This window comes from Cryptomeria japonica, chromosome 5, assembly GCF_030272615.1.
Source record: "Cryptomeria japonica chromosome 5, Sugi_1.0, whole genome shotgun sequence".
NCBI lineage: Eukaryota > Viridiplantae > Streptophyta > Pinopsida > Cupressales > Cupressaceae > Cryptomeria > Cryptomeria japonica.
The window spans coordinates 750,112,855-750,139,910 of record NC_081409.1 but is presented as its reverse complement, the minus strand read 5'-3'; the positions used below and the strand labels follow the sequence as shown (position 1 = coordinate 750,139,910).

At 33.5% G+C, this 27,056-nt stretch overlaps 1 protein-coding gene across 2 annotated transcripts; it reads left to right on the top strand.

The window, feature by feature from the left end:
• The first annotated feature begins 327 nt into the window (after positions 1 to 327).
• Positions 328 to 14,788, top strand: LOC131064102 (ankyrin repeat-containing protein ITN1). Of its 2 annotated transcripts, none has more exons than XM_057998128.2 (3): positions 328 to 880; positions 1,079 to 1,362; positions 13,823 to 14,788. In XM_057998128.2, exons 1-3 carry the CDS (start codon positions 469 to 471, stop codon positions 14,726 to 14,728), a joined length of 1,602 nt encoding a protein of 533 aa, XP_057854111.2. In that variant the 5' UTR covers positions 328 to 468; the 3' UTR covers positions 14,729 to 14,788. The 2 variants fall into 2 exon arrangements, with proteins under 2 accessions (XP_057854111.2, XP_057854110.2); XM_057998127.2 differs by having other exon boundaries at positions 968 to 1,362.
• Positions 14,789 to 27,056: the final 12,268 nt, after the last annotated feature.

Here is a 27,056-nt window from a genome sequence, read left to right as displayed (position 1 = left end):
TTCCTATTAATAAAAATGTGCAAGAAATATATCCATCTCATTTTCCATCTAGTTTTGGGACTAATAATGAAAAGTTTGTCTCTAAGTCCAAGTCCTATTTATTTATTTAAAGTTGAAGTTATTCCCCCTAATTTATTACACCCCATGAGAACCTTATCCTTGTGTACATGTAGGTTCTCCAAAGGTAAAACTAGTGCGGTGTAAAGCTCTGGGTAAAGATATTCGATGTTGAGAACGAAATCCATAAATATTCATGCCTAGCTCTTTCTCAAATTCTCCCTACTGGAATTATTATTTTTTTAATTTTCACATCTTTTACCATCTATAATAATTGCCTCGAATCCTCTTTTCTGCTCAATTTCTGTAGAGAACTGCCATCCACGCGATTTTGTGGCGAACATTTTTGTTACCATTTGAGTTTTTCAGAGCAATCTCTGTTCTAAACAAAGAGGAAAAGCAGAGAAGAGGATGGATAAGGAACTCTTCACTGCTTTGAAAACTGCTGATCTTCCTGCTACCTATGAAGATTTTCATCGGCAGTTTCCGAGTGCTCTGAGTGGGGTTACTTTTGAAGGAAATACTGCTCTACATATTGCTGCAGGGGAAGGCCATCAAAATGTTATTGAGTGGATTCTACGAGTGGAACCCTCTATGGCTGGAGCTCAAAATAATGATGGTAATACGCCACTACACGAAGCTGCTAGAAATGGTGATCCAGATCTAGTCGGAATTCTCCTTCAGTACAACAGGAGCTGTGCGTCCCTCTTAAATAATTTTGGAGAGACACCTCTAATAACAGCTTGCAAGTATGCCCACGAGAGAACAGTCAACCAATTGTTGGAAGCGTATAATGATACAGCCGAAGCAACATACGAGGGAGGTAAGAAAATTTACACAACTTTTTAAGTTTAAAATATTTAGTAAGTTTCACATTGCATGGAATAAGGTTGGGTTGAATTGGATACAGGTGTGACCTCCCATCTGCATGCAGCCGTGCATGGAGGATCTGTTGAGATTGTAAGAGCAATACTAAATCATCGTACTGATCATCATGCTTGGCATAATGACTTAATGACAGACAGGGATAAGTCTAGAAGATGCGCAGTTCATGTAGCAGCCATGGAAGGCCGTTGGGACATAATGGAACAATTTATGTCCAAAAGGCCAGACTGTGTCGAAATCCTGGGTTCAGATAATAAGTCTGTTCTACAATATGCCGTCGAATATAATCAATTTGAGGTAGTGAAGAATCTATTGGCGAACGAAAGGGCAGAAAAAAAAGTGAAATTGGTGAGCCGGGACCATGACCTTTTTCAGAATACAGCACTACATTTGGCAGCAAAAAGGGCAGTAGATTCTCAGGTTTGATATTCTTACCTTTGCCCATCATCCCGTTTTTCTATTTCTCATCATTCATTTTTGTCTGCTTATTCTGAGCATTGTTCAAGGGTAGGGTTATGTAAACAGATGATTTGTTATTGCAAGGAATTTGAGAGTAACGTTTATGTTTGTAGCGATACTTAGCAAATATAACTGCAAGCATAACAAAACAGAGGAAAACAGGGCATTGCAAAATCAGAGATGGAGCTTAGAAATTCATGCTACAATAAATTCATGCTACAATTTAATGTGAAAATGATGCTTTATAATGTATTGATAACCATTCGATTAGTTATCCTCAATGAAATCCCAATGTTCATTCTAACGTAGATAATCATTATGTTGGATCCATTAGGAATCTATGATATACAATAGGAATAATTAGGTGCTTATAATGATTCATAATAATTGTTTGTGGGAGTTTCTCATCAAAAAAGTATAATCGAAATGGGAGTAATAGTCATTTCTTGGCATCTATATATGGACAAGACGAACGGTGAGTAAATTAGCTTTTAATAGAGTTGAAGAAAACAGACCCTAGATTCTTCGAATTATGTAAACTTCCAAGATGCATTTGATTTCTATTTTTAAAGAAAGATGTAAGAATTAACAAATTTATGAATACTTCCTTTCTTTTGTCATTACCCTTTCAAAATTTAATTTTTTTTTTTTATATTTTGAAGGGCATATATGATGGATGATTGCTAAAATATTTTATATGATGAAAACTATCGAAATTCTAAATTATTAAAATAAAAACAAAATTTAACAAAGAAACACAATCAAATCTTCTTGTCCTTTAAAGATAGCTAATGATTCTTTAACTTTATTGAATCCTATTAAGACATTTTATCATACACCTTTGAGTCAACATCAAGAGGTTGATGAGTCTTCACTTTTTCCACTTGTAGATTCTACAATTGTTCATGCTCATACTTGTTCTATGTATAAATCATGGGATTTTTCATTGGTTTTTTAACATTGGGATGATTGTTGCTTAGAGGAAAAACATTATTTCTCTATTGAATCCCTCATATGTGATGTTGATAATCGTAAATTAAGGATATGTTATCTCCTCTTCAATGGAATCTCACAGGTTGGTGAGTCACATTCTTTATGTGTTTTGAGGGTGCATTTGGATCCTCTTGCTCCTCCTCCATAACTATATGCTTTTATAGTGACATATTCAATAGATGCTCATGAATTGATAGTTTTAGTGAGTCACCATTCACTTTGAAATCTTCGCTATTGGCACCTGACTCTCTACATAAATGTTTGTTGGAATTAGGTATCTTTTTTATAAAAATTTGGAGGACTTGTCATTATATTTTGTCCATACTCTACTTTATCTTTCACATTGTTCTACATTGCCATCTTCTTTAGTTAAGATGGAGGCTCTCGAATTTGTAACATCTGAGTAGATTCTAGACACTTATATTCTTCTTCCCTCATATTCTTTTTAGGACTAGCAAGACATGTCGTACATGCATCATTGGATCCTTTCTAAGGGGAGGAATATTGTTTGATGATCTTAGACAATATTTAAAGTTTCATGTTGAGAAGCCTCTATTAGGGTAAGAGATTATGCATTTAGGGGGTCACCTAACCTTCTTTGTCTATTTGATTTGGTGGGGGTGGGATGGGGTGGGATGAGGGGGTGTGTGTCTTCATCACATGAGGTTTTGTCCTTCTCATCTTTTTAACACATTTTCTTATTTTCTCTCTCTTTAGGGAAGGATTTTTGTCCTAGTAGTTTTCTTTCATTTCTCCATTTGTAAGTGATTATTTTGCATTCGTACATGGGTACCTAAAATGACCTAGAATTAAAGATCCATATTTGCATTTTGTGGTATGTCCCCTAAGTTGTAATTAAGTAGGTGTTGATATGAATAGAGGTATTAGCTAACTAGTTCCACCATTACATCCATTTCACATCTTATCACCTATGCTTCCTTATGGTACACATAGGATTTTTTCTACAAATCTTTAGGTGTTTTATGATCTAATCTTATCACATTATGGTACATATCATAATATTAAAACATCATAATCTTATGTTACTTATGTATGGACCTTTTTTCTATATAACCAAGGGGTTCGTTAAATTATAATCTCATTCTATTTTATACATTTAAATTTTATTCTTGATGATAGTATAGTTTGTTCTTGTCATATTGATAATTTGAGTATCTTGTACTTTCTATTAGGACTTTAGATATTGGGTATCTATATCCATAGCCAATCGTAGACACTAGCTTGTTATATAACCTCTATTATAGCACCTTAGCTACATGGGAATATCCCTCATAGCCATATACTCAAAGATAATATGAGGTTGTTTTTCTCATTTAAAATCCATAGGGATATTATCAAGGAACATTGATGTAGGAGACATATTAATTGGGTAAAATTTGTTACTAACTATCTTTGTATACATTTTTTATTCCAAATTAGTCCCACTTAGGATACTCTTATTCCTCTTCATTGACAGATATATAGAGTTACCTTGTACCATGTAATATTATTTTATTTATAGATTTTTTCAAAATTAGGTGAAAAAATACCTACCATTATTATTTCTTAGCAACTTGACCTTTCTACTTTATTATTATTGTATTATGTCCTTCAACTCCCTAGATTGACTAAATATCTCAATTTTATGCTTAGAAACTAAACTTAGTTCCTCTTAGACAAACCATCAATAAAAGAGGTTAAATATAAAGATTTAATAAGTGAAGGAATAGTAATTGATCCAAAAAAATTACTATGAATAAGTTCCAAAAGTTCATCAAACTTGATAGAGTCTAAGTAAGGTTGAAAATTATTTTATTTACTATAAATACAATAAATTCATGATAGTCTAGATCAATAGAGAAGTAGACTACCCCATCTAATTTCTTTTTATTTCTAAATTTTGCAATAGCCTCCCACCAATTTGGTTCATGTGCCCATGTAACATATTGTTCTTATTTGTCAACATTCTCTCTTAGGTGAGAGATTGTTTAGCAACCCAAACTATATTTCCAAGTGTCGCGAGTATCATCATTATGGATATTGATTATATATGTCTAGATGTTGAGAGTACAAAATTTGTAGACTTAGATGTCATAAGTCCATTTTTTTCCTAAGTATAGATCTTATATGTGTAGATATTATAAATACAATTAGAACATTGTGTTGAATGCAGATTCTAGATTTAAGGTGGGAAGTGATTCTTATGGCAAAATTCATTTTCAAAGACTATATAGTTTTATGAACCATCTTACACACATCATTGTTGAAAAGTACATGCACACCCATATTTTTCATCTTGCTAATAGGTAATCATGGGATGAATATAAATCATAAAATACCTTTGATCCTTATGTCATAGAATATAATAATTACTTAATCACATCAAACAATATTAAAAAATTATTATGTTAGAGAAAAAATAGGTTTTGAAGGGACTTCGAAGCCCTTTAACAAAAGCCAAAGTTTTGACTTAACAAGGAATTAAGCCAAAACACAAAAATAGAACCAATAATCCCCACATAAACATATAGATCATCACAAACTTGGGGCAAAACAAAAAGATGGACTAAGAACTAGATAGACAAAACCAACAAAAAGAAACTAGCAAAGAACCAGCACAAGACCAACAAAAAGACAACATTAACCCAATAACTCCATGGAATACTCCATCTCTTTATCGATATCCCTCATGGTAGTGGTAATTTTCTTCAACCTTTTGGAGAAGAATTAGTAAAGATGATGGACATCATTAAACCATAAGTTCACGGCTGGTGATATTGTCTAGCCTAATTAATTCCTTAACATCTTCATCAAGATGATCCCCTTCATACCATATAATCTTTTCATGGGACCCAACTCCAATATTTGCAAAATAGTCTGCCACACTATTATTTTCCCTATAGGTATGGGAAATTTTGATTTCCTCAAAGGAATTGATAATAGCTAGAGAAGAAGTGATCCAACTCGAGTTATTCCATGAGGGCATGATTTCCGTATTAAGACATTGGATAATATTCTTGGAATCTCCTTCAATCTAAACTTTGGCAAAATTCCATTGCTTGATAGTCAAAAGAACATCATAAGCCCTTATAGATTCAATAATATGATTAGTTTTACTACCTAAAAGAAGAGCCACAACATAAATAAATAATCCATTACTCCCTCTAATCACTCCTCCACAACCTACAGGACTAGGGTTACCCTTAGCAGCACCATCAAAATTTAGTTCAACCCATCCCTTAGGAGACCCCAACCAGTTGGGACCCTTTCTAGATCTTCTTAGGGGTTTACTCTTGAAACATCGATAGATTTTCCAAGAGGCGGCAATCCTAATATCATACTTAGTACAACTCTTGGTTTTCACTTTTAGATTGCCACCATTTAGACAATTGAAGTTTTCTCTAATACTTCTCTAAATTTTGTAGAAGACAGTTTAGTAGAAGAAACCAAGTCTCTAAAAATACTATTATTCCTCTCTTTTCAAATTCCCTAAACAAAATGCAGAAGGATATAAGACCCAAATATTTTGATGACTTGATTTCTACTAGGAACCCTCCATTGTGAAAACAACTCCAGTATAAATGAAGGAAAAACCCAACTCAACTCCCAAGATTTAAGCACTCTACCCAAAATCTCCTGGGCAAAGGGGCAACCAATAAAAAGATGGGGTAGAGATTTAGCATCAGCCAGACAAAGAAGACACATTGGGGAGAAAAAATACCCTTTTACAAAGGTTATCAGTGGTGAGGATTTTATTTTGAAGCATAATCCAGCAAAACATATTAACCTTGGGAGTGAGATTCTTGAACCAAGCTTTAGCCCAAACAAGGATAGAAAGGTCTTGAAGCTGAGGAAATAAGAGAAAATCAGAAGACACAAAGAACCTTCCTAAGGGGTCATCTTTCCACACCAATTCATCTTCCAACTTAGTCACACAAGCAAAGTTCAAAAGAGCTTATAGATGTCAAAGATCTGAACTAATATGATTCAGAATAACCCAACAACTCTTTCTCCAATAGTCAAAAACCAAATGTACACAACTTTTTTTTACAAGCATCCATAAAGGGACAAAATGAAGGATTAAGACATAGGGATTCTGAACCTAGCTAGGATTCTGAACAAAATCGAATACTAGAGCCATTGCCAACCTTCCAACTAGCACCTTTTAAAGCCTCTAGCCTTGACAATTCTATTCCAGATAGCTTATCCATGAGGAATCTTGTCAAAAGTGATGAAGTCTTTGAAGGAATTAACTTGTCTTAAATAATTTTTGTGTAAAATTAAATTCCATTTCATTCTTTTAGAATAAGTTCTCTACACCTATTTGGCAAAAAACATTTCATTAAAAGACCTGATATCTCTCAAGCCAAGTCCCCCAAGCTTCTTGGGTTTGCAAACCTCACTCCAAGCAATCAACAAGATTCTTTTCTTGTTCTCAACTCCAAAATAAAGGAAGTGTTTTTGAATGCCATCAATAATATCATCATATTTGGCTAGAATTTTAAATAGTCTCAAAGCATAAATAGGCAGGTTCTGTAGAGTAGCCATCAAAAGCTGAATTTTATCAGCCTCACTAAGTATAGCACCTTTCCATCCAGCCAGCTTATTATTAAATATATCCACTAGGGACATCTAAAAACATTTAGCATAGCAAATACCTAAGTGCAGACCATGGTAGATAGAGAGAAAATCCCCAATGGTGCATCCCAGGATATTAGAAATTCTCTACTGTCTCTCCTCCGGAGTGTTAAGAAAGAAGAGAGAACTTTTACCTCTATTGATGAATTGCCCTGAGGCTTCCTCATAGGTAACAAGTGATTGTTTGAGAACTCTAGCTTCCCTAATGGTAGAGGTACCCATCATAATAGTGTCATCAACAAACTGTTGGTGCGAGCAAACAAAAAAATGAAAAGAAGGATGGAGCCCCTTCAAGTTGCCTTCTTTGACCAATTTTTGTAAATACCTTCCAAGAATTTCTTCCATAATAGTAAAGAGGATAGGAGAGACAGGGTCTCCCTATCTATGCTTCCTAGTGGATTGGAAAAAAAATGAAGGTGATCCATTAATCAAAATAGAAGTATTAGTTGTAGAAATAAGTTGCCAAATGAGATCCAAAATATTATTTCCAAAGCCAAAGGCAGACAAGACTTTCATAAGGAAGTTACAATATGTTCTATCATAGGCCTTTAACATATCCAGTTTCAACAAAGTCCCTACTTCTTAGACTCAACAAGAGAATGCATGTTTTCATGCACGGTGATAATAGAATCAAGAATCTATTTACCTAGCACAAACCTAGTTTTTCGAGAGGAGATAATGGAATGGAGAACAATCAACAATCTAGAAGTGAGCAGCTTTGAGATGATTTTATAGAAGGATTTGCAGAGGCTGAAGGGGATGAAAAGTATCTAGAGAATCCACTCTAGGCACTTTTCGAATAAGAACAATGAAGGTTGAATTGATTTCTTTAAGGATTCTCCTGGCACCACAAATTTTCCTTCACAATGTTACACACATCTTCATTCAGAATATCCTAGAATTTCTAAAATAAAAACATTGGGATGCCATCAGGTCAAAGGGCCTTATTACCTACAAAAGAAAAGACAAAATTTTTATTCTAGAGGAAAGAAGGGATAGCAACCAACATCTTATTCTGATCCTCATTTAGAATTCTAGGGATAGCATCAATAAGACACTCCTGCACTTCAGAGCTCAAGCCATTATTAGCCATGAGAAGCTAACTGAAATACCTAACAACTTCCTTGCTAATATCCTTCTCAGAATCCAACCTAGTCCCATTCCTGGATATACAATTAATTTTGTTAGAGGCTTTGTGTTTCATGGTGGATAGATGAAAAACAATTGTATTTCTATCTCCAGACACCAACCAGGTATCCCTTGATCTTTTCTTCCAAAACTCTTCTTCCTTTGAGATAATATCATGGTAAATGGACGAAACTTCATTCTCAATGCCCAATAACCCTCCCAGTAGCCTTCCTTTTGAATTTTATCTTGGATTTCCTTCAACTTCAACTAGATATCCAATTTACTAGATAAAATATATCCAAAAGATTCCTTATTACAAATTCTTATTTTTCTTTTAACCTCCCCCAACTCATTAGCCACCCTGAACATAGCAGTGCCATTGACATTAATATTCCACCACTACTTAACATTTTAATAAAGAGATGGGTGAGAAAGCCACATTTTTTAAAATTTGAGGGGAAAGTTCATCTTCCTAGACAAAGAGTCGACAAAAAAATTGAAATGATAGAGATCAGAATCAATCCTAGAGATGGTTGAGATTGACCATAAATAGTAGCACAACCAATCATTTTGAGATCAAATCATGATCCAGTCTCACTTGAATAAGCTCATTCCCAATTCTCTGGTTCGTCCAAGTGAAGGTGACCCATTTGAGCTCTAAATCAATTAGAACATGGTTGTTGATGAAATCCTATAGATCCATCTTGTTGTCCAGCTAAACTTGAGAACCACCAAATTTTTCAAAATCATTGATTGGCGTATTTAAATCTCCCATATCTATCTAGGCTTCATTAGGATATTTTGATCTAAAATATGCCAAGGACCACCAAAATTTTCTTCTTGTTTCTTTGACGTTTGGAGCATATATATTGTAAATGATCCAACTAAAATTATCCCTAACACGTTGAAACCTAGTAGCAACATGATTAGAATCCTCACACACCTATGAGCTAAAAATGAAGCTAAGATTCCAAAAAGTGGTGATTCCCCCTAAGGCTCCAGTAGAATTGCTCCCATGCAATCCATTAGAAGAAAATAACTTAAGTTTCTCAACCCTATCTTTAGGCATTTTCAATTCTTGGACCAGAACAATATCAGGTTTATGACCTCTAACAAAGTTATGCAAAATTTCTTGTTTATAATGTTATTGTGATAGATCTTTCCATTGTCAAACTTAACATTATTAGAACAAAACTCCTTATGCTTATTCATGTAAAAATATATGTCAAATTTGGACATGCATGTGTACTAATGATTTTAATAAATATATTTGACATACATTACATTTTTCTTCCTTTCCTTGGAGACCTAGAAATTATGGTCTTTGTTACAATAGTGCTAATATATCACCTTGGATTCATTAACCTCCCACACTACTATAATCAACTTGGTTAGTCTAAAAGTTACATACATTATTTTAAGTAACCTTTGCTATGCTACAATTGACCCATTATACCACCTTGGTATCATATATCATATAAAGTACTTAATGGTATAACACAATTATCCAATGCTCTTGTAATTAATACCTAATTCTCCCTACGTAGATTAGCTATAAACTAAGATTAACAATATTTAGGAAATTTTTAGTTTTACGTAGACCAAAATATACATAAGACTACCAATAATACTAGATTAAGGAACATGAGATATATCATCCATTTCAAAAGGTCCTGATGAATACTACTTAAATGATACCATAGTCTTCATTAATACAAGAACTTGCTTGTACATAGTCAATTATGCTAAAATATCATAAGGATTAATAAACATAGTTATTATATATCCAGAATTTTCTTTTATGTTAAATGCATCTCTTCTAATATTCATACAATATATGTACCGAATAAATTGCATGTCCTTTATATCAAAGTGTAATAAGGTAGAGATTTTAGATCAATAATTATTTCATCATTTTTTTAATAAAAAATCAACATATCATCTACATATAAAATGACAACAGAGAAGATAGCACATGTAGTTCTAATGATTTATTGAATGTAGATATATTCACTTAGGTAACCATATATAAAGTTGTCTTCATAAATATGTACTCAATTTGAAGAAGAAAATATATTACAACTCATAATAATGATCAAATAATTATTATCTTAGCATCTTGATATTTTTTCTATTCAAATCTCCTCAACTAGGAATATCTTATTACAATTAATATTACCTTGTACTTCTCAATTGTGTCATCTAGCCTAGATTTATTTTTGAAGAACCTTTTAGAACTAATGGGATTCCTTCCCTATGATAAATGAATCAAGTACCAAGTATCATTCACTTTTAATCCACTCATGTCATTAGCCATGACCATGTCTTGGGACTCAATATCTTTCATCTTTATTACCTATTTTATAGTTAAACACTTATTAGTGTTAGTAATTAAAGAGAAAAATATAACCAAAGTTAGATATTAATGAGTGTACCACCTCAAAGATAAGGTGGAGGTTCTTCGTGCTCTGAATTTCATAATCTTTTCCCATTGTGTCTATCTTGAACATTTGGTTTAGTCTTGGGTATATCTATCTTAATATTTGGTTGTAACTATATAATAAATTTACACTCTAGTGTAGTTGTTCAATTTTAGAATTATGAATATTTTTGTAGATATCAACTTTTAAATGTACAATATATTTCTAGGGATAAAATTCTTAGTTTTACACTCTTTCACACCATCATGATATTTAATAAAGATACATGGCACTATAATATAATTTGACTTTTATTATTTAACCATAGTGACGTGAGAATATGCCTCAAAACTAAAAAGTGAAGGATGTTGAAGTGAGGGATTTTTTTCCTATATGGAAACATATATATGAATTTCATCAACAAACATATGTATGAGACATTAATTGGTCATTATGTGATGCTAACCATGATTGTACAAAATTTGTATTTCAAATTAGCCTAACTAAATATACTCTTAGTCCTCTCTATCGACATTTTTTTCATCTATATTGAAAGTCCATTCTATTCAAGGATATATAAACTTATCTTGTGCCGTAAAATAATGTTCTCTTTTTATAATTTATCAAACTAATGTAAACAAATTTTTTATAAATGTTAGTTCTCAACACCTCTATCTTTGAACTTCATTAGTTTCCCCTAATAGGCTTGAACTTCCTATATTAACAAAAGATCTCAAATATATTTTTGATGAAGTAAATTCAAATCCTCCTAGAGGGAAACTCAATAAAAGAAAAAATAATTAATATTTTGCATGTGAAGGAATGTCTATTGATTTAAAAACATCACTATGAATAAGATCCAAAAATCTATCAAAACATATAAAAGTTTGAGTATAGTTGAACATGATTTGATTTATCTGAAGATAATGTTTACAAAATTATAGATCAAGGGGACAAACAATTATCCTCTATAAAATATTTATTTTTGAGAAGGTCATAATACCTTTCTCACAAATGTGGATGATGTTCTTAGCAATAATATATTTTTCTTAGTTGGTACCTTGATATCTCAAGTGAGTGCATATTTTGGAACTCATAATATATGTCTAGGTATTACGATTCTTTATATAAATATTGACATTACTTTTTCAGATATTGCAAGTAGTAAAGTTGTAAGATTAGGTGTTGAAAGTTTGTTTGCTACAAGTATCAATCCTATAGGTATAGATATTACAAGTTCCACTACTATAGTATATTGAATGTTTGTGCTAGCATTAAGTTGGGAAAAGATCCTTAATGCAAACTTCATTTGCAAGTACCATACATTCATGAACCATCTTAAATTCATCATTATTTAGAACCATCCACATACTTAAATTGTTTATCTCTCTAATTAATATTACATGAGATGTGTACAAGTTGTAAAATACACTTTATCCTTCAATCATGGCATCTAATTGTTAATAACATATAATAATATTTAAAAATAAAGTTTCATTATGATATACCTTTCAACCTTCAAACATCTCATAGTTATTAAACCACTCCTTCTAGGGAAATTAATATGAAAACATGGTTTACATTCAATCATGCATCCATATTAAGGTATATAACAATTAAATTTGTTGAGCTTAAGAAAATTAGAATTTCAGTAATCATTTGATTAATTCCTTTATTCTTCCTTTCTAGTCAATCCTTTTTTGATATGGTTTCTCTTTAGTTTTAAAATTTACTTTAGATGTACTAGGACACATAGACCTCCCACAAGACATAAAATCTCATTCTTATGTTTTCTTTCATAATCTACAAATAACCAATAACTATTAGCTGCATTTGGAAAATTATAATCAAATCTCCTTTAGTAGAAGAGTAATTAATATTTCATTGAGAACAAAATTTTAAGAAATTATTTCCAATGGCCATGCCAATACCGTCTCACTAATCTAGAAATGAGAACAACAATTTCATGTGTTAATCTTCATCTTCTATCTTAGAACTAATATACTATAATTAATTCATAATTATATTAAATGCATTTAAGTTATCTACAATAAAGTCCCCATCCCCCTTCTTGAAAATATATGATTCTTTTTTATAGGAAAAACTATGCACTTGAAATTCAACCTAGAAAAAGCTCTAAAAGTTTACATAGATATGTAAAGGTGAGTTGCATGGTACTAGATCGAGGACTATATGCTTCTAATCTGACAAGTCATAGTCTTCATACTTCATTTTTATAGATTTACTCCTAATAGTTGCTAATGAAAAGTCTTGGTCTATCAATAAATCTATCATTTGTAACATTACACATGTTAAGAGTTTTACAAATGAATCTTCCCATTTTCAAAAAATGTTGTAATTGCAATATTTACATAAAAAAATATCCTCTATGCATAATTTCCACTCGAACCAAGACTAGTTCAAAATAGAATTTTTGTACCATGTAGATAATAACATTGATCATAATTTGATATTAAATGAAAGGTAGCAAGGTCATAGAAATGATTCTTGAATTGATTAATGAGGAAAAAAATTATTTGAGAACATTATCAAAATAGCTTATGAAGGATATTTACCAAGAAGGACACTGGATAACATATTTAAATGAAGTGGAATAACCATTTTACAAGGAATTATAAATAATAAATAAATAATAAATGAATGATTGGGATTACAAGGTGTATGCTACATATGTCTCAACAAATAAGAAAATTGACTAAAATTGTGATCAAATTTAAGTGAATATATCAAAATGTGTATCATTATAGAGGGAGATGAATACATTGTAAAGTGTGTAAGTAATGGTATTAGGAATGAATATATTGTTACAAATATTTGGAAAAGAATATGTCACATCGAATTGTAATAGATAACTATTAGGAGTTTTTTTTTCAACCAAGATTAAAAAATGTTTGAGACAACTTTTTATTTGTACTTTTCAATTGATCTAATAGTGGAGAAACTATATTTTTGGAAGAAAGATCACAAGTTGAAGTCTTTCATAAGGTAGGATATGTGCAACTTGTAGTTGAAGCACAAGTAAATGTCTCATACATATTGAGAGTGTGAGATAATCCCATACACTATAAGCCATCTTAGACCCAAAATCAAATCATATAATATTATAGACCATAAAAGAATCCTTCCTTCTTTTTAGAGCATGGCATTAATAATAGTTTCAAATATATTAATGATTTGTGTATCTTTTTGTGAAATGTAACATGGTTTTGTTGTGAGTGCAGCTGCTTGATCTCCTCCTCTCATCTCCAGGTGTAGACGTGAATGCCCGGAACGACGAAGACATGACTGCACTTGAGATAGCATCTGCTGCAGCTCAAGACAACTTCCATTGTGCAACCATCATAAGGAAACTGAAAGGTGCCCGGGCTATACACTCTAGACTACTGCCCAATACAATTCCTGATAATATCGTTAGTGCACACATGGTAGTGGCATCACTCATTGCCACTGTCACATTTGCAGCCATGTTTCAAATCCCAGGTGGAATTGAGGATGACAAAAATAATATACACTATGGAGCTGCCAAGTTGGCATTACATAAGCTTTTCAGATTGTTCGTGTTTTCTGATAGTGCGGCCTTTATTACTTCTCTTGCAGTGGTGGTCGCATGGTTATGTAAAGAACGGTGGCAAAGAACATGTTTGGGGTCGTTATTTCCATATCTGCTGTCTGATATCTCCGAGGTGAACTTACTACTCTCAATGCTCTGGACGGCTGTAGCATTTGTGATTGCCACTATTATGGTCATATTACCCCATGATTATGACAAGTTGAATATTAAGGATAATGACGCTTTCACCAAATATAAATCGTTTTGGCAATTCGAAATATTCCTTGTAATTATCACACCATATTTGTCTGCATTCATTATTATTGCTCCATACATGGCTGTTGCTGTCATTCGAAAGACTTTTAATATTGCCCCACATATGTCTGTTGCTGTCATTCGAAAGATTTTTAATACTGCTGCACACATGGCTGTTGCTGTCATTCAAAAGACTTTAAGGAAGCCGGATACTAGGAAGAGGGCTTTGAAATGGTTTCTTCACGATCCTAGTACTCTCAAAATCCTGCTTGCCCAATTTTTTATGACCACAGCTTTTATTCTCGCCGTTACTTTTCTGTGAGCGAACAGTTCAGTTCGTGCTTTACAAGACAAATAAATTATTTACATATATTCTGCAGTTCTTTCGAGACTTTGAAATGACAGTTCGTTGTCGAAATTCATAGGTGTGATCATTTCAGAGATTTTTAATTCTTCTAGAAGAAAGAAAAGTACTATAAATCATTAACATTGATTATAATTTCTAAATATATTTAAGAGTGATATTTGATGTTTGAATTAGAAAAAGATTGATTTCATCATTTCTCTTATGATATGTATCATTAAGAAAACCGTGTTGTACATCGTGTCTATCTTATAATGTAATATATAATTGTGGTACATATAGGAGATCTAGTGATGTATGCATCACAATGGTTAGACATTTTTGGAGACACTTTCTATGTTTGTAATATTAAGATAAATATTTAATGTGGGTTGCATATTGGCAAATATTTAATATATGAAAAATTTAATGACAAAAGGGGAAACTTGGTAGTGGAAATTAAATGTGGGTGGTGTGTCTTTGTAGGCTCACAATTTAGAGGAACATAATTTATGTAATACCATTTGGCTCTCTTGTGCAAACATGTTTCTATTAAACAAAGCACATGATTAGTTGTTTAGATTGGTTTTAATAACCAGTGGATTTTTGGTTAAGGCTAGTTAGTAATCTCTTGTGGATTGCACATGTGAGGAGAGGAAGCATGTATTAGGATGTGTCGCTACAAAGTTTTCATTTTATTGTTCATATGGTGGAATGAAACTAAGAAGCTTGATGTTTCATATGCCTTAGATGGAGATCCTACATGTGTATTGTAATATTTGCTCATGAGATAACACATTGAATGTGAGAGTTCTTTTAGAGATTTAATTTTTCCCTTGAGATTTTTTATATATTACATCATGTATCATTTTGATGGTATATTTGTCTATTTTTTTGCATTAAATATTTTGAATATGTTTTTGCACATTTTTGTCTACAATGGCTATGTGAATACTTTATCATAACTAAAAATTTCCTTTCATGTATCTTTCTAGTAACACTACATAGTTGTTTATACATATATTATATTAAAAGCTATGTTAAGCATGTCTTAATTTTATTCATTTGAAGTAGTAGAATTATTTCTATTTTGTGTTATTTATACATTTCTAGATAGATTGCTTCTTCGATGTATTTAAAATTTTATAGTATGTTTATTATGAAAAAAATTGTATCCGTTAACGTGTATCTTTTTTATGTAATTTGCAAACACCAAAAGTGGTATTTTATGGGATTTTTTGAGCCACAAATTGTTGTTACAATAGTTAAAGTCAAACTTATAGTAAATATGGCTAATAGTTCACCTCATCATCTAATCAAGTTGAATATTACTGAAAAGCTTCATTTTAATTCTAGAAGATGAGTGAGAAGATAAGATGGTTTAAGTGAAATCTATTTAGTTTAATTTTGCATATTTCTTTCAATTATACATTTTTTATATATGATCACGATGTCTTGCATTCGGGTGTCATGAGAATGTTAAAGGATGTACCAACCTATATATTGGGTTTGATTAGTAAATTGTCAGTAAAATTAATTGAAACAATTTTCTTGAAATATATAGAAGTATTTATGTTGATATATTACATTTATTTTTTTATTTTAAAATATAAATTTATATTAGATTTAAATACCTTTTGTAGACACTAAAATTATTCCCACAACCCTTATCTTCATCATATTGTTGGGATTAGATAGAATCGAAATGCATAATATAACATTGCACAAGTGAAATCAAATTAGAACAAATAGAAATTTCTATCTATAGAGGATGGGATTTGTCACCCTCAAGGTGATGAACCTCAAGGGAAAAACCTACCTTCACTTTACCTTACTTAAACTAACACTAAAGATGAGCCAAGGGATAAAAACGCAAAACTAAACTAACAAGCTATGAATAAGACTCCAGGAAAACTCTGTTAAGTCTCTTTCCTTGGGATGAGTGCATGAAACTAGGACACCAACACGGTGTGCTAACGTCCAATACGAACAAAACACATAAGCCATATGAAAGTGACAAGTATTAATAAACTACTAAACAAATGATATGATAATAAACTAAGTATACAACACAAGATGCAAAACACCATAATAAGATGAGAAGGACAAGGGAAGCTTACAACTAGTCCACGATTGATGCATCCCGCAAGATGAGTACCTTCTTATGATCACAAACTTGCACAAAAATAAGAAAAGAAAATGTTGGGGGTTGTGTTTAGAGGGCTACCTCAGTCATACCCTTTTTTCAGTGTTTCCAACTCCATGGACAACTTAGATAGTAGAAACCATCAAAATGAAATGATAAAGATGATAGATAGATAATTAAGATAATAAAAAATCTATATGAAAGATAATAGATAAATAAACTAAGAGAGTAGAGTGAACTCCCTTCCAACAATTGTGAAAACAACAACACAAGTTCTCCAAAAAGTTGCAACAATGGTGGTCTTCAAATATTAGAAAAACCTGTGTGATAAATAAATATTGATAGCAAGAGCTCAAGTAACTTTTGAATGATCAAGAACCCCCAAGAAAGTCTCAAAATGCAAGAGATTTAGTGTCCAAAGTGAATCCTGACATCGATGGCCATGGACATAGGTGTTACAAAATCTTCTTGGTGCACACATAACGCTTAAATGGCCTTATACGGATTGACAAATTCACAGGATGCTAGTGCGGCGATTGGATGTCTCCACGGTGCACTAGAGTCCATTGGTCAACTAGTTAATATGCTCAATAAAAGAAAAATTCTATGCTGACAAGGCAATTCATGTGGACAAGAGGACAAATAAGTGATGAATTTTCCCAATCATCTTGAAGTGAATATGTTTATGTGACATGGAATTGCATCGGGTGTAATTTATGATGTTACATGTTTCCCCCACTTTAGCGAGCATATCTTTATCAAGACATGCAAAGATAAAGTAGAAATATGATATCAAGATTCACGAAGAGGAAGCAAAATTTTTTGATTAGATGAAATTTCCCTTAGCTAGATGAACTTGAGATAGAGTTAGATTTTCTAAGCTATTTCATGACAAACACATAAGCTCCAGTCCAATGTGTTGGACAAAAATGTGGTCAGACATTGAATACATAAGATAGATAAGATAGCATAATAGAAACAATCCCAACTTAATGGAGGAAAACCCCTATTACAAAAGATTAGGAATAATAGCTTCCATGCTAAAATAGACGATGCTAGTATGGGTAGCAAAGTGTGTTATGCTAGATAGCCATATTATAGGGCAATTATTTGCAAGATTTTGCCAGTATGGGTAGTAAGTTGTCTTATGATAGATAGCCATATGATAGGGTGTGACTTAGCTGGCATGAATATAAAAATGCTAGATAGTCATGCGATTGGATGATCATAGATTGATTTGATAAGTAGTGGATTGGCCCCGACAAAAGGTGACATGATAAATAGATTGAGTGTTTTGACCCCCAGCAAGGAAAACAAGATAAATAAAATAGATAAAGTGGTTTGGCCCCCACCAAGACAATCAAGAATGCTAAGCTAAATAAATAAAAATGCTAAATGTAGAATGTAGGTATGATAGCCCCCCTTAGAATGGTATGCAAGAAAGGCATGCCATTCAAATGAGAAGAAATATTGTTTCACATTAACATAGCAAGATGTTTTAGTGGAATGTCACCCTCGACGGATGACACATGAGACCCACAAGATCAACAAAAAATCAAGAGAACAAGGGGATCCAATTATTTGGTGTCACAACCCATAGCAAAGTGATAAGATATGTAATATAACTACATATGAGTGTTTCATCATAATGCCAAAGTTCTCAGATCTGAAGAAGAGCACATGAAGACAAAGAGAAAAGAAAAATTTGGGCCAACATGGAAGAAGGCCTAAATGTACTCAATGCTTTGCATCATCCATGAATGTCGAAAAACAAGATACAATAAATAAAAGAAGTAAATAATAGATAGAAGAAGTTTTACAACAGAAAATCTCATGTATCCAAGAACCTATAGAGTAACTTAGATTGTTTAGGAGAGCACAAAAGATAAAGATACTCAACCTCCTATTTCCAAGAACCTATGGAGTAATCTGGGTCCTCTAGGAGGGAATAAACATGTAAAGAAAGCATGAGGGAACATAATCATGCACAAACACTATGCTACAAGATAAAGGAATGTGGTACTCTAGAACTCCTCAATGATTAGGTCATCATACTCCTAATCTTGATCATACGAGGTAGTAGGGAGAGATCGCAGTGGAACAATCACAAGGGCATCACTAGGCACCTCACTAGTAGTGAGGGAAAGTGATGAGGCTATGACAACATCCATGTCCACAAGCTTGGAAGAGGCAAGTGTCGACAATTGTGTGAAGATCATAGGAAACCCTAGGATATCTAATAAAGATTCAAACAAGAATTCCTCTATAGAGGAAGCAAGTAACTTAGTCCAAGGAGATGAGGTAGGAGTTGGACTAGCGACCTTGGCAAGAGGGGTAGTGATAAACAGGCAAGAAGGTGGGGCCTTTTCAACAACACAAATAGAAATAGACATAGAAACATGAACTGAGGTAGACAAAGAGATAGGTGAGGAACATACCTGAGCTCATTTGCATTGAGGAAACTCCAAAATAGGGCTTTCCTCAAACTTGCATTTAGGATGTGTAGGAGGCACAAGCTTTTTGTTAACTGTAGCAGGCTGGAGGACCCTAGGAAAGCTCTAATGAAGAAGCAATTACAAAATAGGAGGGTCAGATAAAGTTATACTAGACACCACCTATGTATGCAACATATACAAAGGCTGGGACAATGGAGGCACATCTAGCAATGAGGTCATAAGGGGTGGCTCCATGGAAGGAGAAATGAATACCTACACCCATTTAGGGTTAGGCTCATCGATAGGCCCTGAAACAATCAAGAGCAACACCAAACACGATGTAAAAAATGGAACATCTAAAGGGATAGGATCTAACACAATGAGAATGGGTTTTGAAGGTGAACCACTAGATTGTAAAGAAATATCACGTTCTTGAGCCATGGCTCGTCGATAGTGCTTCTGCTCGCGTACATTCTAATTATGACAAAGATGAGGAATAGGAGCTAAATCTCGGGAAGAGTCAAGAGCATCATGCTTCATAGGAGAGGCCTTTGAAATCTTGTGAGGGATGGGAGAAGGTCCAACTAATGGAACAGTAGGTGCATCCATGATAGGAACTACATTCACACTAATGGGCACCTTAGCTTACTTTTCTCAAGGAGAACCTAGAGGAATAGAGGGTGCCGACATGGGTTGTGAAGTAGGAGCAAGTGGTGATGAACAAGCATGAAGGGAATTCTATCCTTTTCATTACAAGAAGGTTGAGGGATATCAACAAGCATCAGGAGCTCAAAGGTAGGGTGGGCTAAAAACTTTGACAATGTAGGTGCCTTTCCTTTCTCTATATTGGGTACAATTATAGGAACAAATGACACTAATGGAGGCTTTGTAGTCTTGGGCAGACAAGGAGGTCTATTAGGAAGAATGGGGTTAACCTCAACCCTTGATGATGGAGGGGCATAAGGCACTACCCACTCCAAAATGAGAATAGATTGAGAAGAGGTCAATGTAGGAAGAGGCAACAAATAGCTAGGCTGAATACATTTAGCGGTCGAATCTCCCATCTTTTACCAATAATATGCCTGATACATCAATACACCATGGTGAAGGATGGGCCCCACTGGAGTAGGCCAAAAATGATCCAGCCAAAAACCCTAATGGGCTACCAAGGGTTGATATCTAGTATCCTAGAAGACATGCACTAGATTGTTATGAGGAAACTTCAAGCACTTATGAATCACTGAAGGGGCCACATCCATAGAAATGAACAAGGGAATACATAGTTTAACTCAAAAAAGGTTTGACTTAGGAATGATGACAAATGTAGATAACACAACCTTAGGCCCCACAAGCACTCTCAAGATGATACTACCAAAAGGAGAAAGAGACAAGCCATTATGCATTCTTAAGGTTGCACAACACTCATCATATCTTGGCCTATACCATCCATTAACAAACAAGGTTTCCTCTCTGATGACATTGATTCTTCATGAAGGGTCAGCCATCACACCTGTAACAGTTTCACTAATAAGCTTCGCAGGGATGTACAAAGGAATAGGCCCTCCACAATATGGGGTATCTATAGGGTTTAATGATATATCAGATACTTTTACCTTCTGGATAGGAGATGAGATCAAAATGATAGTAACCATATTAATATAAGGGTCATCATTCGGCATTGAATTTGATGTAGAGATAAAATTAGACAAATGTGGAGGGAAGTAATTTGTGTAGATTGGCAACTCATTGTTTGTTTTATGAACAAACTTGATGGATTTATTCTTTTTATCACCAACCTTTATAGAGCTCCACTATTGATATGGTCTCGGACTACGTGTCTAAGATGATAGCATCTCTCAATGTCATGACTAGGCACATGGTGATATTGGCAAAATTTTGAACCATCATACCAATGAGGGTATGGTTTGTTGTTAGATAGAGGTCTAATCTCTTGAAGAGTTATGAGATTATCTTTCAATAACCTTTGCATTATGCTCAAATAGGAGTCATTCAATTTGGTGAAGACACTATTGCGATGCGGTTCTTGTGCAGTAGCTATTGGAGAAGTAGCTATGACATCAACCACAACTTTGTTTTATTCTAGATCCTTCTATCACCATGCCTACAAAAGTACTAGTACGAGGGTTTGAAGAAGATTCTTCAAACTGAGTCATCACATTCTTGTAGTCAGTTAGTGTTGAACACAGATTGGCAAAGTTTTGATAGCAATTAAAAGACTTAATTTCTTCCTCAATGTCAACTGCATATTTCTAATAAACATCCTTTTCAAATCACTATCTGGTAGGGTATAAAGGATCCTAGTAGAGATAGATTGGTATCATGAGATAAAGTTTGTAACCGTCTCATTCAACTTTTTCTTACAATGAACAAGGTCAAGAATGGTTACCCTATTTTCAATGTTAGTGCTTGGAATCATTTAAGGAAGAGATCCATGAGTTGACCAAACATCTTAATGGAGTGATCAAGTAATGAACTATACCATTCTAACATGGTCCCCTTAAGAGAACGAAAGAATAGTTTGAGCAAGACTAAATCTATACTATGGTGGTCACTACAAATGTTCATGAACAAATGGACGTGCATATTGGGATCTCCATCACCATTAAACTGAACAAACTTCAAAAACTTAGCCCCCAGGGGAAGGATGGTGTTAAGGATAGTGATGTCAAGCAGCCTCTTAGGATAATAGGTAGGCATTGACGATTGGCCAAAGGTAAACACATGGTTCATGAGCTGCAATTATAATTGCCCCATGTTTTGTAATATGGTGTTCAATATAGGATTAGAAGGTGCTGGAGGAGGAGGAGGAGCATCATGTGTGCTATCACCTCCACCAATGCTAACATGAGGATCAATACTACCATTAGGGATAGCACCAATACCTTGAATAGAACTGAAAAAAGTAGTGTGTCCTATAACATAAGTGATAGTGGACCTACTAGCCATACTAGTATAACCCAGGGGTATGGTAGAAGCATTGATACTAGGGATGGTGGGTGTAGAATCAACCATATGTATTGTCATTCTAGGTATATCAATACCAAGATGAGAACCACAAGTGTCAGATTGGCTATCCTTGGGAGAGGCACCATTCAAGGGCACATGATTCTTGATAATCATAAATAACGCCCTCAAGATCTTTGAGCCTCTTCTATATGAGATCAACACATCTCCCAGAGTTCTTACAACATTTCTAGCCTAGAAGAGGATATTCTTCTGATTTAGGAAACCGTCAAAGTCTCTCATATTCTTCACTAACATGTTAATATATTCAAAATCCATGGTGACAACATAATCATGATCAACAATAAGAGGAGAAGATAGAAGAGAATTCCTCAAAGTATTATTCTGTGAATTTGATTGTGAATTAGGTGGAGAAGGTCCCCTTGTCAAAATGGTTCTAATTGTGTATACTCATTAGAATCAAGAAGTAGCTCGTCAAACATCAGACTTGGCTTAGGAGGACTATAACAATTTGTAAGAATACTCTTCCTAGTAGTCCTTCTTACAACAACTCGTGTGGCAATCTGCATCTTAAAGCTCATGGAAAGCTTGATAACATTTTGACCACACTATGACAATGTCAAAAGTCTACTATGATTAAAGGTGAAGAACGTAAATTCAAATTGTGTTTAAAGGTAAAATGTATTTGTCTTTGTCATTTTATTTTCACTTTTTATTCTACTTTAAGTTTTAAATAAAATTATGAAACAAAGAATAAAGAAAATGATAGTGCAATTGGCTCAAGTCAGGTTCACAAAAATGTAGAGGATGGGATTTGTCACCCTCAAGGTGATGAACCTCAAGGGACAAACTTATCTTCTCTTTACCTCACTTAATTGGTGCTAAAGGTGAGCCATGGGATAAAATTATAAAACTAAAGTTACAAGCTACAAATAAGACTCTTGGGTGACTTTATTAAGTTTCTATCCACAGGACGAGCATAAAGAACTAGGACACGAGAATGGCATGCTAATGAACCAGCATACCACTTCATGGCCCTTATTTCTCCCAAAAGAAATAGTGATAAAAATATGATTCTCATGCAATGTATCATCCCTTAACGAGAATCTAGTTCAGGATGATAGATATCCTCCAGCCTCCAATTAATTTGTGCTTTGTAGTTAAACCTTTTTCACCATAAGTAGCACTCAAACTTTCAATATTTTATCAAATACAACATGAATGACCCCAAAAGCACAAATATTTGATAAAATAATGTAATCAAAATAAGTCTTTGTAACTCCAAAATTAAATCACATTAATATTATTTCCCTTACATCATTGCTTGTGGGTCTTTCAAATCTTTTAAAACCTTTCGTTGTGAATTGTAAATGAAATCTCCAAACTCATAGACACTTAACCAAAAATACTCACTTGGACTAGCACATTGATCCTCTCTCTATTTTGACAATTTCATATGGATCAATGAACCTAGCCAATTTTTCACAGACAACAAACAACTAGTAGTAGAAATTAACATGCACTAAGATGCATTCTAAGAGGGGTGAACTTGATCATCAAGAAAAACTACCTACTTTGTAGATTCTAATCCCAAACAATAGTCAAACATTAAATCTCACATTCAACACAAATTTTATACAATTGAAATCCTAGTTTTAATAGCTTCTTTAACCACCCAATAATGGATATGAATGTCTTTTTCTTACTGGTCTGTGTTTTAATATGAGTCAAAACATATTCAAGAAATTTTAGCATGCTCTAGCAAAATTGGTTTCTTCTCAACACTTTCCAGTAACTTCTCAAACTATAAATTTCAAGAACAAAAATGGACCTCCACTTAGGAGGTTGTTAAATGCCTCATCCTATAGCATATTTTGTCATCTTTTCATAGGTACAAGGATTATATATACTCTGATACCAATGCAAAGTAGAAATATAAAATAAAAATAAAAATTAGTACAACATAAAGAAGTTTAAAAAGATATTATTATTTTTCTCCAGTTCAATCATTGCATCAAATATATTGGCTTTATAAAGCCAATATTCTTGTACAAAACTATTTTACGAGAATGAACTACCCAGCCAACTAACTAACCTAAATTGATTTGTTAAATGTAAATATTATTTCCTAATAGAAAATTTACAACATGTCCAAATAATTAATATTGCAACATGTCCAAGTAATTAGAGAAAAATATGGATAACACTTGCAAAGGGAAGATGAGTCATTGGGATTTTTGAAAGAAAGTTTCCTTACCAATGATATCTATGGTACACTCTTCTACATTGGGATAGTTCAAGATGAAGTCTCCCTACAATTTAACACAATCAAAATGTTGTACTTGCACGACCAGTAGATCTGGAGGATCTCAAGATAAATTATTCTTCAAGATTGAATACTAGGGTAAATGAAATCTCTTGAAGCCTTGATAGTCTTGATACGTGCAATGCCAAAATGGAAGGTGACTATGAATATAAAAACCATAACAAATGCAAAATATCCAAAATATTCTTACAAATGATGCAAGAATTAATGAAATTTACTATTAAAGCATTCAAATGGTAGTATTTAGTGCATTAGGAAAGAAACCAACTACTGAGTCACCTTTGTAAGCATGAGAAAAGGATGTCGTCATTACAAAGGATGATGCCCAAAGATGCATCAAAATCATATTTCCTACAACTAGAAAAAAATAGAAAGTATGAAAGACCTAGACTAGACTCATTGAAGATGATGTCAACCACAATTTGATGTAAGAGGATGGAAGAGTGGGAAAATGAAGTGATATTCTTTGGGTGATCACAACCAAAGTTAGTAAGAAAGTCAGGAAGAAGATTCCCTTCTCTATAATTTTAGGAAAATAGGTGTTGTACACCTTGCATAATAATGTTTGTAATTGTAATATTTATTTATTTGATGTTGTACATGGATGTGTAACATGTAGAGATCCCTCAAGAATATTCTCAGGACCACTTGGTGAGTTGTATTGTAACATTGAAATATATTATAGTGTAGTTATTTAATATTAGGGAAAGTAATTTAATAGAGTATCTAATATTAGATGTGGGGTCAATGGAGTAGTTATCCCATGGTATTTGCACATGGTTTTGTAGCACATGGTTTTGATGTAATACCACTTGGTGGTTTTGTGGGAGCTTGTGTCTACAAAAGCAACTGCAAGGGTAGTTTTGGGTTAGCCAGTTAGCCAGGCTTAGTATTTGTGGAGGTTGGAAGATTGGCATGGGATGCATGCTTACATGCTTATTCATATGGAGTGCTTGATAATGGCTGGGTTTTTGAAAGCTTTCATGGATGTATTGTAATGGTGCATTGTTGAATAATTCATGGATGATGGATACTTTTGGAGACTATTTTTTCCCCTCATGAGGATTTTTCCAGGGTATATCTTGTGTCGTGCCTTTGACGGGTATGTTGTATATTTTTTACATGCAGATTCTATGTGATTATTTTGTTGAAATCTTAATTTGGTTATGTGGAAATTGTCATCAAATTGGTTGCAAGTTTTCTTACAAGTGGTATCGGAGCCATGGTTTTATGGTGTTATAAACCTAGATGTTGAGCCCATGATTTCATGTTAGAATGGAAGACAAGAAAAAATATGAGGTTTTGTTGCAGGTTGTGGGTTTGTATATTTGTGGGCATTTGTTGTAGATCTAGTTTTATAAAAAATTGTTTCAAACTGGGTTTCCATGGATTTGCATTTTGGGGGTTTTGGGGGTGAAGTTTTAGATTTGACCCTATGAGATAAAACAAGCCTCATGGTTGTGATTAGAGAAACTAGCAGATGAATTTTGATATATAATTTGATCCTATTTGATGATGTTGGACTCATAATCAAATTGTTTTAGCCCATGGTTGTACATCCTTACAGATTGTGTTGTCGTCTCCAAAAAATTGAAATATTTCTTGCAGACACAAAAAACCTATCGGTGCCTTTTTTAGAAAAAAACTAATGAAATTTTTTTTTTTTTTTTAAATTTGAAAAAAGGCGAAAGAAAAAAGTTTAAAAAATGTTGAGACCAGGTGAGACTGTGCCTACCCCTTATACCCCACTGTTGTGGCAATAGTGGTACACCACTATTAGTAGACAATCATGGTACCACCTCCGCTTGTGGGTGGTGGTGGTACCCCACTTTTGACTGGGTGTATCTCATTGTCTGCATAAGCGACAATGGGCCCCATCTCATGGGGGAACCCAAGGTGGGGTAGCCCTAATACAAACAAATAAAAAATTCGGCTACATGTTTTTAATTTTAGGTTTTTTTGAAGTTTAAAAAAAAAAGGAAAATAAAACTTTGGAAATTTCAAAAGTGTCGCCCAATGATAAATTAATCTACCATGTATTCTTCTATGCTATTTGTATAATGTGGATGGGTCTAAGCAAGGGCTGACACAGATATTTTATTAAAAATTTGGAAAATCAATTTTGGGCATAATAGAGGAAAAAAAGTAAAATTATTTTTATTGCATATTGGTGAATTTTTTGGAGTCTACTTGTTTGCATATAGCCTAATGGGTTTTTTTCCTTTCACGAAGCATAACTCGGGCATATGATGTCAGATTTTTGACTTCTTATAGTTGTTGGGAAGATGAATCGGTGTAATATGTTGTGATATGATTAGATTTCCTAGGGTTTTCTATTTGGGTAGTGAAATGTTAGTTGAATGTCAGAGTAACCTTTATGACTTTGAGAGGTCATAACTTGAGCATATGGAGTTA

Excerpts from the sequence above, each read along its gene's own strand:
- LOC131064102 (XM_057998127.2), top strand. The coding sequence starts at position 469 with ATGGATAAGGAACTCTTCACTGCTTTGAAAACTGCTGATCTTCCTGCT. Across the intron at positions 881-967 it reads CGAAGCAACATACGAGGGAG|GTGTGACCTCCCATCTGCAT; the intron begins GTAAGAAAATTT and ends AATTGGATACAG. Across the intron at positions 1,363-13,822 it reads AAAGGGCAGTAGATTCTCAG|CTGCTTGATCTCCTCCTCTC; the intron begins GTTTGATATTCT and ends TTGTGAGTGCAG.